The 11719-nt window shown below is 33.7% G+C and overlaps 1 protein-coding gene across 1 annotated transcript in view; it reads left to right on the top strand.

Moving 5' to 3' along the window:
* Positions 1-10964: 10964 nt before the first annotated feature.
* The window catches only part of LOC112517429 (artemisinic aldehyde Delta(11(13)) reductase-like), a 3542-nt gene continuing 2787 nt past the window's right edge, over positions 10965-11719 (top strand). The window contains exons 1-3 of the mRNA XM_025124856.1: positions 10965-11090; positions 11189-11329; positions 11576-11706. Of these exons, the coding sequence (XP_024980624.1) occupies positions 11011-11090; positions 11189-11329; positions 11576-11706 (352 nt within the window). The 5' untranslated portion in view covers positions 10965-11010. The remainder of the gene's footprint in view (positions 11091-11188; positions 11330-11575; positions 11707-11719) is intronic.

The raw sequence follows: 11719 nt of genomic DNA, 5'->3' as shown, positions 1-11719 counted from the left end.
ACTTAGGTTTTGCAATCAAACAAGAATTAGAAACATAAGAAATGAAATAAGTAAAGTAAATAACCCTAACCTCACAAGCCACAAGATGCGAGAGCGAGAGGCCGAGAGCCGGTCGATAGTCGAGACTCGAGAGAGGCAGAGAGCGAGAGCGAGAACCGATTGAGTCAAGGCCGATTGCGATTTCGATTCGTGGTTTCTGTTCGTGAGTTCGTCCGTGAGCGAGGCGAGAGGCGAGAGGCGAGGGAGGACGAATTGAGTGAAGGCCGGTTGCGATTGAGATTCTAGTGGACTAGGCCCAAGTCAAAATTGAACCTATATAAGTATATTGGGTTTTAGAAAATTGATGTCCTTGAACTTTATACTGTCCTCGGTTGTCGTCCTTGGGCCTATGGTTAGGGTCGGTTCTGAACATTTGATAAACGACACCTAAATATGTATTTAAAATCTTAACTAGAAAGGTGAAAGCATGGATATCTTTGTGAGAAAATGTGGGTATTATAGACTTTACTTTGATATCATGTGAGAATATGTGAAAACTCTAATTATATTACTTTTCAAAAGAGCTATAGATCATAGAATAAAGGTTTCAACATATATCAAATGATAAATAGTCCAAGTCCAACTGATGTGAGACTCTTTTACCAATATTTGATGTTAATTTTTACTATCTTATCCGGTATATTTGCCCCAAAGCATAGGCAACCTACAAGATCCAAATCAAGAAGCATTCTTAACTTCATTTTTTTTAAAATAGAACACGTATATAGCATTTGTTTTCCAAATTTATAATGATCATAGGAAATGCTCAATTTCATCCCCGAGTTGTTTATTTTCATATGTTATCCTCGTAAAAATATTAAAAACACATCTTTAATTATCAAATAATTTTAAAATATATGTATTAATCATATTAAAATAAAGAATTCTCCAAATTTAAATAACCATCTAAAATCTAATGCTAAAAAAGAAATGATTTTTTTATATCATACTATGTTTTTCCAATATTTGTTTGATTAAAAGATTATTGGCGTATTAAATATAAYAAATATTTTAATGATATAAATAATGTTAAAATCTTTAAAAAGAAAACAGATGGACGTAGAGATTTTTTTAAAATGAAGAATCAAAACTTTAAAATTGTTAAGAAAATCATGTTCCATTTGTTTCAAAATAAATGTTTATAATTGAAATAACACATAGTTTTAGGCATGCATAATTATTACACTTTTTGGTTAATCAAATGACATCTTTGCCCTTTTTTAAATTTTCTCCCTTCATAACTATTAAATATTTGTGCATTAATTAAGGATAAATTTGAAAATTTGGTTATTATTTTTTAAAATGAACACTTACTTTGAAACAAATGTGAATAACAATGTAGATATTTATTTTGGGATGGATAAAATATTTAACTGGAACAACTAATCTATTTAAATATTTCAATATTAATTATAAGACTAAAATATTCAATAAAATATTTGATACATTTAAATATTATAAATTTAATAGAGTTGTAAACAAACTTATATAAAATATGAAAAATTATAATGTGAAAAATAGGGTTGAGTTCACGTGAGACCAATCTGTTTTCATAAGTTACGTGAGATCACCTTTTTATATATAAATTTTCACGGTAAAACTTTGTCAATGTAACTTTCACAGTGTTCTTATTGTGAAAGTTCGATTTTTTTACCTTCACGATATTCTACTATAAAGTTTCAAGTTTTAAAATATGGTCTCATAAAAACAGACTAATCTTACATGATCACATAAAAAAATAAATTAAAAATACATTACTTTTTCATAAATAATATACTGATAACTTCTTTATCTTGTTATTTAAAATAGAGAATTATTGAGAAAACTCTTAGGGGTGTTTGGTTCACATAATGGAATTTGATGGAATTAGAATTTATCAAAAGAATTTGACTTTGAAAAAATTGGAATAAAATTTGATAGAATTTGACCACGCGTTTGATTGGCAGGAATTGAAATGAAATCTTTCAATAGAATTGCAATAATCGTCTTTGTTTGGACTATCCCACCCATCGCCCCTCGCCCACACCCTACCAACCACCATGTCACTGCTATCGTCGTCACAACTATCATCCCCCCCCACCGATACCCCCAACCCGCCCCCACCACTTCTTCCCCACTATTGCTCCATAGATGGGGGTTGTTGGGGGAAGGTAGGGTAGGGCTAGGCGGTGGGGGTGGGGCCAGAGTGGGGCAGTGGGTGGCAGGATGGTAGCTGTGACGACTACAGTGGTAGGATGGTGGTTAGTGGTGGGTTGTAGTAGGGTAAAGTAGGGTGGGGGCTGGGCAGGACGACATGTGGGTAGGGGTAGGTGGCGGGGTGGTAGCCGTGACGATGATCTGGGGCCTGGGAGTGGATGGGTATGACGACAACAATAGTGGTCGGGTGGCTGGGGCCTGGGAGTGGGTGGGTAAGACGACAACAATAGTGGTCGGGTGGCTGGGGACTGGGAGTGGTGGGTATGACGACAACAATAGTAGCATGTTGTTTAGTGGTAGGTTGGGATAAGGTGGGGTGCGGGTGAATGGTTGTTGTTAAGGCGACAATAATGGTGTGGGGTGGGGGTTAGAGGTGAGGGGCGGGGCGGTGGGGATGTGTGGCATCTGTGATGACGACAGTGGTGGGACTGTGATCGGGGTGCCTGGGAGTGGGTGGGTATGACGGAAACAGTAGTGGCATGGTGATTAGTAGTGGGTTGGGGTGGGTTGGGGTAGGGGTGAGTGGCAGTTAGGACAACAACAATAATGGTATGGTGGAGGGGGTTAGGTTAGGTGCATGACAGTAACGGTAGTAGCATGGTCGTAGTGGGGATGTGCAGTGAGTGACCGGGGTTGGGTGGGCGTGATGACAACAATGGTTGAATGATGGTTAGTGGTGGGGTAGGGTGAGTAGGTGGGGGTGGCGGCGACAGTAGTGGTGGGGGGGGGGATGACGAACAATAGTAGCATGATCGTAGGGGGTGGTGATGAAATTTAATTCCTTTCATTATGCCAAGAAATGATAAATTCATTAATTTGTAGAATTCAATGGAATTTAAAGAATTACATTCATTTCAAGAAATGAACCAAACAAATAAATGAATTTGTTATTCCGATTCCGTCAAAATCCCTTGAATTCCGCGAACCAAACAACCCCTCAATATAGAGATTTTTCTAAAAGTCTAAAGAGAGTAGAGAGAAACGAGTTTTCTTATTCATTCTATTAATAAGGGTCGATTAAAGATCACTTTAGATAAAGTTTTAAAAAAATGTATCATGATCATAAAATTACAAAATATTTGAATGATATAATTAATGATGAAATCTTTAAACAGAGACTTTGTTGAAGTTGAATGTAACTTATTTTAGAGATTTTCACTTTTGGTTTCTATATTTTACTGAAATTATAGAGAATCTGTTGGAGATGCTCTAAGTTGCTAAATGTATCCCTATCTACTATTTTTTTCCTCAAGTGTATCAACATCACAACTTAAATTTTACATTTTTAAAACATGATTTGACATAACTTTGAAATCAACTGGGATACATATAGATATAATAATAAAATAACCGAATTAGATATGATGTGTTTGTGGTGTTTTTCTTTGATGTCCTTCTTTGACAACAAACCACAAACACGACAAATTTCAAACAAAAACGTATTATACAGATAAATTCTTATATTCCCATATTCAAACATTACAAGTCAAACACAAATTAATACAATCAAAGCTAATATAGCAAACTCCTTTTTGCTACCAAACATATGTACTCTAAAAAAATGAGATTTTTATTAAATTAATGACCATTTATAAGTATAAAATTATTTTTTAAATAGTTTTGGAGGTCATGAATTTAATTAAGAACTCATTTAATGTCATGTCTCTAAATGATACCAGAAAAACAACAACAAGAAATTCAAAATAAAGAATCGAACAACAAACAACACAGATGAAAAGTATATAATTTTTATTGGAAGGTGTGAACCATGACAATAACGATGGTGGGGTGTGAACGATACGTAACGCCTTATTGCCCAAGGAAGGAGATTGACCACTAACCTTCACATCCACTTAAAAAGTCTGCTACTTTATGCGACACGACATTATTTCGGAAAGATGGTTAAACCGAAGGAGGTTGTAATTTGAAGGATGTGCGATTAGATATCATGATTGCAGAAGAAGCAGAAGGTAATGCAAACGGAAGGGGATTTAATGGTAAAGTTATCTTTCGGGTTTTCTCATATTTTCAGGGTTTTTGAAGAGAGAGAAAAAATCATAAAATGGTCCAACCTATTTTTGTATTAAGTATAAAAAAACTGTTCATCTCATTAACGTTTTATAAAAAAATATATATATATTTATTTTATAGTTGGTGAGCAAAACAAGTGGAGTTGACAACGAGATAAGCAAATAGACCGGGAACTTAAATCAACAACTTAATCGGACCATATTTCAGTTGCACTTGGTCAATGTTTTTCACCTATAATCGTCTTCCTGCATTATTAAAGTCCACACAATGAAATGCAACTAATTATTAAAGAACATATACAGAAACCCTAAACAAAAATAATTGCAGGATATATTGACAAAAGGGTAGGAAAAAAAGCTAAAAAGCAACAACCAAGCACCTAAGAAACGATCAAACAACACGAAACAACGTAAAAAATCAAGGAAACTGTACAAGATTAAAAGGCCAAAAGGCAGATCCGAAGCAAAAGTGAGCGAATAAACCATGAAGACGTAATGTGGACATATTATAGATTAATGATGAATGGTTAAATCTTAAAAACATACATATTGACAAAATGCAATGTTCTTGGTATACATCAAATTTAAAACAAATGAATTCACACCTCTTTTTTAAAAATAGCTTACAACAATATTTAATAATGGGTATAATAATACATAGAGGGGTTATTGGTCTTAACAATATTTGAGTTACCGGAAGGTTAAAAAATGAGAGTTCATTTATTATAATTTAAATTTTTATGGAAGATGAATAAGATTCATTAATTATGATCAATACTTTATATTATGAAACAATCAAAACTTTTATGAAATTACATATTCATCAAATTAAATGGACGGTTGAAATTGGGTTGTATTGGTTGTACAAATGTAAAAAGTTGTATAATAACTCACCTCTCTCTCTCTCTCTCTATATATATATATGCATATATATATATATATTATATATAGAGAGAGAGAGGTGAGTTATTATACAACTCTTAACATTTGTACAACCAATACAACTCAATTTTAACCGTCCATTTTTAATTTGATGTATATGTAATTTCATAAAAGTTTTGATTGTTTCATAATATAAAGTATTGATCATAATTAGTGAACCGTATTTATCTTTCATAAATATTTAAATCATAATAAATGAACTCTCATCATTTCCATAAATATTTCATTATATTGGGTTGCATTAGTTATACAAATACAATATGTTGTATTTGAAACAAACTCTCTCTCTCTCTCTTATATATATATATATATATATATATATATATATATATATATATATAGGGATGCTATTCTACACCCTTTGCCATTCCTACACCCTATACAACCCTCATCTCAACCATTCAATTTTTAATCAATTAATTGTTTCCTAATATAAAGTATTAATCATAATTAATAAACTMTATTCATATTCCATAAATATTCAAATCATAATAAATGAACTCTAATCATTTCTATAAATATCTCAATTAATTGGGTTGCAAAGGTTGTACAAATGCACAAGGTTGTAAAAGAAATATACCCTATATATATATATGGTCAAGTTCAAATGTTAACCAAAGTTTTTGTGTTAACTTTGTTAACCGATCTTGGTCATTCAATCTTTCAATAAACGGTTGTGATAAACCATAATAAAAACTTATTTTTTTAATTTTAAAATTTCATAAAGATAAGTGAACAAAGTTGAAAAGGGTATTTAGGTAATATTTTTATGTAACTCCCATATCATTAATTGGGAGTTACGAAATCAAAAAATTCTATGATTTTTGTTAATGTAAAACCATATGAACACAACTATATACATATGAACCATTGTGTCAAATACGAACAAAAAATCGACATATATATGAACTTTGGCTGCATATCATTTATGAACACAATATGAACATAATAAGAATAACTGCTATACGAAAGAAAATAAACAAAAAAACATGTATGAACACGATATGAACAATTTGTGAACAATAGTTCCTTCATTATAAACATATTCAGGAGCGATCATTTGTCAATTGGAGTTTTATACATGCATTGCATCCACGCCGTTTAAGGTTCACCCCTTGTTCATATATGTTTCTGGTCTTATGTGGTTGTTCACCCCTTGTTCATATCGTGTTCACCCTTGTTCATATCGTATAAAATATATGAACACAAAACACCGACGCTATGAACATCGGGTGCAAACACTTACACAAATATAAAGATTTGGTATCAAGCTTAAAGAATAACACTTGTGTTAATATGATAGAAGTAACATGAAAACGATGGTTTATGATTTATACAAGTCGGTAATATGACAATATGAAAATGAGTCGTGCATGTACTTCCATTTGAACATGTGAATTAGATACGTATTAATAATTAAAAAAAAAGTTATCAACACAATATGAACTACAAGAAACACAACACATCATAATAAACATAATTTCGATTAAAACGAGTTTAATAAAATATTAATCCATTACCAAGACATTCGCTTTGGTTAATTTCTTCACTACCCGAACTCGAACTCCGATTGTCACCATAAACCATTTTAATCTTCTCAATGTTGTCGATTTTTTTTCAATGTGTTTATCCATAATAGCTTGAACGATACCGAATATTTTACTACCGTGTTTCCTCCACGAATCAAAAACTTATAAAACAATAAAAATGGAAGATCAAGAATAAAAAAATAAATAAAAATATCAATATTATAAATGTATATTTTTAGGAATTTTATGATTTTGTAACTACAATTTAATTGTATGAGAGTTACATAGCAAATGAAATGACTCAATTACCCTTGACATTAAATTATGAACATGATAGATACCTAATAGAAGAATGAATTGTGATTGGTTGACATGGTTTGCAAAGTTAACACAAAAACTTTGGTTAACATTTGATCTTGTCTCTCTCTCTCTCTCTCTATATATATATATATATATATATAGGGTTTATTTCAAATACAACCTATCGCATTTATACAACCAATGCAACCCAATAAATTGAAATATTTATGGAAATGATTAGAGTTCATTTATTATGATTTAAATATTTATGGAAGATGAATACGGCTCATTAATTATGATTAATACTTTATATTAGGAAATAATCAAAATCTCTATAAAATCACATATTAATCAAATGAAATGGACGGCTGAGATTGGGTTGTATTGGTTGCACAAATGACAAGGGTTGTATAATAACCAACCTCTCTATATATATATATATATATATATATATATATATATATATATATATCACACTATTTTAGTATTACCATGGTTGACTTTACCATATATATATATATATATGTGTGTGTGTAACTGTGTATATATACATAACAACACTTCATTTTAGTGTCACCATGGTTGACTTTACCATATATATATGTATATGTATATCATCTTTTCTAAGTGTGTAAGAGCACTTCACGTATGGGCTTGGAATACAGGAATCAAGATCACGGCAGCGTGGGCCACGGGGATTGGGGAACTTGAGTTGAAAACGAGTAAAATTGGAACCCTAATGGGTTTAAATACCTCATAAAAAACGTTGTCTACCGATCAAATCGATTAACTTTATTTACTGTTTAACTAGTTGTATACCCGCGCAATGCGGCGGGATGTAAAAGTTCATCAAAATTTATACTACTTCGAAATATCAAATTCTTTAAAGATGTCATAAAAGCTTACAACATTTGTACTTATAGTAGATTCAAATAATCATCTATGCAAAAACGTTGGTGCTAGTCGCTTCTGCAATCATTCATACAAAAACAAATCTTTTATGTGGGATTCTGCATAATCAGCAAAGAAAACATCCTCATCCTGATGATTTACAAGACAAAAACAACTCTAAGCAACCAAGTATTATAAAAATATATAAATGATGCGAATACAGGGTTTGCAAGAAGAACTTTGTCGGTAGGTAGCTTTAAGAGCCCTTCCTTCTCACCAGCAAGAAGCAAGAAGTTCCCTGTTAATCCAACAAATACTCAGTACCACTACTTTTGTATAAATTAGCAAGTCAACCATGGAATAACTTAATCTCACTGAAGTAGCTATTGTCAAAGATAAGAGGAAGTCCATGGTCCTTCAAAACCGGATCGCTCCTTATAAACAGATGTCAACAGATTAACCAGTGCTCTTGTCCCCTAATAGACAGATGAATAAATAAAAAACATGAACTTTACATTTTCTTTCAGACTTCAACCTACTTCTGTTTGCGCTCATACTCTTCTTGGGTCTTCTTTTTCTCCGCCTCCACTAATTGCATCTTCTCAATGTTAAACTCTTATACCAATCAGATATTAAATGATAAATACATCTGATAGTAGTGTAATTACTGACTTGCTTTACAGAGGTACATAGCTCTTAAAATACAATGCATATGTGAATCAAACTGATTTGAATTTTTTTGAACTTATTGCTTCATTTCTTATAGTTTACCAATTTTTGTACAGAGATACATAGCTCTTAATGTAGTATAGATAACAATTAATTAATGGATATATTAAATACATCTGATAATCGTGTAATTCCATACTGCTTTCTGGCACATTAGAAGGGAACCATTCTCCCTTCTGCTTTCCAATAAAGAAGGTAACCATTCGAAGGGAACCATTCTCAATGTTTTCCTGATAAGGATCAAGAGCCTCACCTATTCGGTTAGCGCTTACACGATTTGTGTCGGTAAACCGCCACTAAATATGTAGGATGGGAGGTTTTTAGGTGTCCTATGGCTCTAGTTGGCATAACCGACAGAGCATCATAGAGTAATTGGGCTGAGGGTTGTACCATACAATAAACACAATTAAAAATGCAAATCTCTAGTGTCAATGTTATAACTCTGGTAATACTATGAAAGTCACAAGATGAGCCAATAATTCCAATTGTACTATAATGAACACAGTGGTGGGTATTGAAATGATATCACCTTAGACACTCGTTAAGAAGTTATGAGTGGTGTCCCATTGTCGTACCTTCTTGATTCTTAGAACCACCGAGCTCTTGGGAGGGATTCGTTAGGAGTGGTGTCCCATTGTCGTACTAATTTTTGGCAAAAGAATAGAAACTTTATTGTATCTAAATGGGGTGTTTGCTTGGAGATAGATATGAATTATGGGAATACCACGAGGGTTGTTATGTTTTAGTCCTATTCAAGGAGGCTTTTCAGAGAACTTGCAGCCCTAGATTACGAGACTACTTCCAAAACTCAGAGCCATGTTTCTGACCTCGCTAGAAAGAGAATTAAATCAAGTCTCAATCGTGCTAGGCTTTTAATTCACACAGATGGTAGACGGTTCAGCAACGGCGTTCGTTATAATCAATGATAATTTCATATACAATATTGTCCATGTGCAAATGTTAGTAAAATGAGGAAAATAAAGCATGGATTCTTATTTGATGGCATATAAGTGATAACTGAATAATCAACTATTAGCTAGGAGGTGATGGGTATAAGGAAGCTACCTAGATGGATCTCCAGCTAGCCAAGGCTCCACCAAAGAAGCCCCAAAAGCATCTGCAATATGAACATTTGACTTTTCCAGGTAGCCAAGGCTCCACCAAAGAAGCCCCAAAAGCATCTGCAATATGAACATTTGACTTTTTGGAATCAAGCGTTGTCCCTAAGGACTTGCTACATTCCGCCAAATTTGCCTGCTTAGCCAGCCAATGCAACACTTTCATCCCATCCGATCTTAAGTTCATACAATAAAGGAGATGAAAAATTACACCAATAAATTGTTTTTCGTAAACTTCATACATCTTTACTTAAGAATCTTTACAGATGGAGAGCGAAAACCCAAAACCCAAAAACAGAACTCAAACAGATAAATTGTCCATACCTGAAAGCGATTGAGGAACGATTGGAGAGCGACGATTGAAAGCTAGACAATTGAAGGCGATTGAACGATTCGGCGGTGGAAACGACGATTGAAAGCGATTGAGGAACGATTCGGCAGTGGGAATGACGATTTTGAGAAGGACGATTTGAACGATTGAAGGGAAGCGAGGAAGCGAGGGACGACTCTTAAAGGGAACCATCTTGGGGAGTGAATCGTCGTCTTGGGAGCCGATAAGGGGAAGAGTCTTCTTGGGGGAGGGGAGCCGGGTAAAGTGAAGAGGCGTCTTGGGGGAGGGGAGGCGTGTAAAGGGAGGTATAAGGGTATTTTGGGTATTAAAATTTTTAAGACTTTGAGTAAATTTGTTTAATAAGGTAGCATAGATAAGCGGATGGTAGTGACTAGTGAGATGGCACCCCTTTTTTATACTTGATGTAATAGTAAATATTAAAGGTTGTTTGTTTACCTTTTAATAGTTTTATTAAAGATACAACATCTAAATCATTAAAAGGTGAATCTTGTTTGGCCAAAAAAAAAAAAAAAAAAACTGTCTCTTAATAGTTCTGAAACCCTCTGAACAATTTTGTATCTTAGGTCTCCTTTAACTATTCAGCGTGATAATTTTACTCTTAACAATTATATTTTATTTTCCATTATATCATAAAAGCATCTCAATCATTCTGATTACTTAATCATTATGTACCAAATCATTCAGTAATTGCCAAATAACCCCTTATTCCTGTATATATTCGTTTAGTTTATATTTTGCCTCCTTCAAGTCAACACCACGTCAACACCACGTTTTTTTTTTCTTTTTTCTTTCGTACTTTGAATTTATATATTCCACCCCCATAGCTTCTTCTGCTGTGTCTTCCTTCACTCTTCCACATTCAGATCTCAGATCCCAGACCTGTAATGGCTGAAACAACTCCGATTGCCCACAAACCAACTCTCTTCTCGCCATACAAGATGGGAAGGTTCAATCTCTCTCACAGGTCCGTTATTTCAGATTTTTTTTCAAATGGCTTTCTTACGCCGTTTGCGTGATCGATTATCTCACCGATGTTTATGTGTGTTTTGATTTTGATGATAGGGTGGTGTTAGCTCCGATGACGAGATGTAGGGCGTTKAATARTATACCGAATCAAGCGTTGGTGGAGTATTACAGACAGAGATCAACCAACGGTGGATTTCTCATCACCGAGGGGACGATGATCTCGCCTACCTCCGCCGGGTAATCTCGTTGTTCCTTTTGTAGTTCAAGGGTGTTTTAGTAAAATTCCGTTCAATTCTGTTATGATTGGGGTTATAAAGTTATGGCTACAAATCGTACATCACAATGTTACAGTGGTCTGCAGAGCGCACGCTATACACCAATTATTGAAGTTACATATATATATATATAATAGATTCCACTTTTTTTTTTTATTAAAAGGGATTTATATATGTAACAAGTAAAGTTTGATGATTGTGGTGTCAGGTTCCCTCATATACCAGGTATATTTAATAATGAACAAATTGATGCTTGGAAGAAGGTGGTTGATGCAGTTCACAAACAGGGTGCAGTCATCTTTTGTCAGTTATGGCATGTCGGTAGAGCATCCCACCAAGGTACTTGCTTTTT

Source organism: Cynara cardunculus, assembly GCF_001531365.2.
Source record: "Cynara cardunculus var. scolymus isolate 2C chromosome LG 8, CcrdV1, whole genome shotgun sequence".
NCBI lineage: Eukaryota > Viridiplantae > Streptophyta > Magnoliopsida > Asterales > Asteraceae > Cynara > Cynara cardunculus.
Note: the sequence above shows the minus strand (reverse complement) of the source record. Positions and strands in the feature narration are given on the sequence as shown.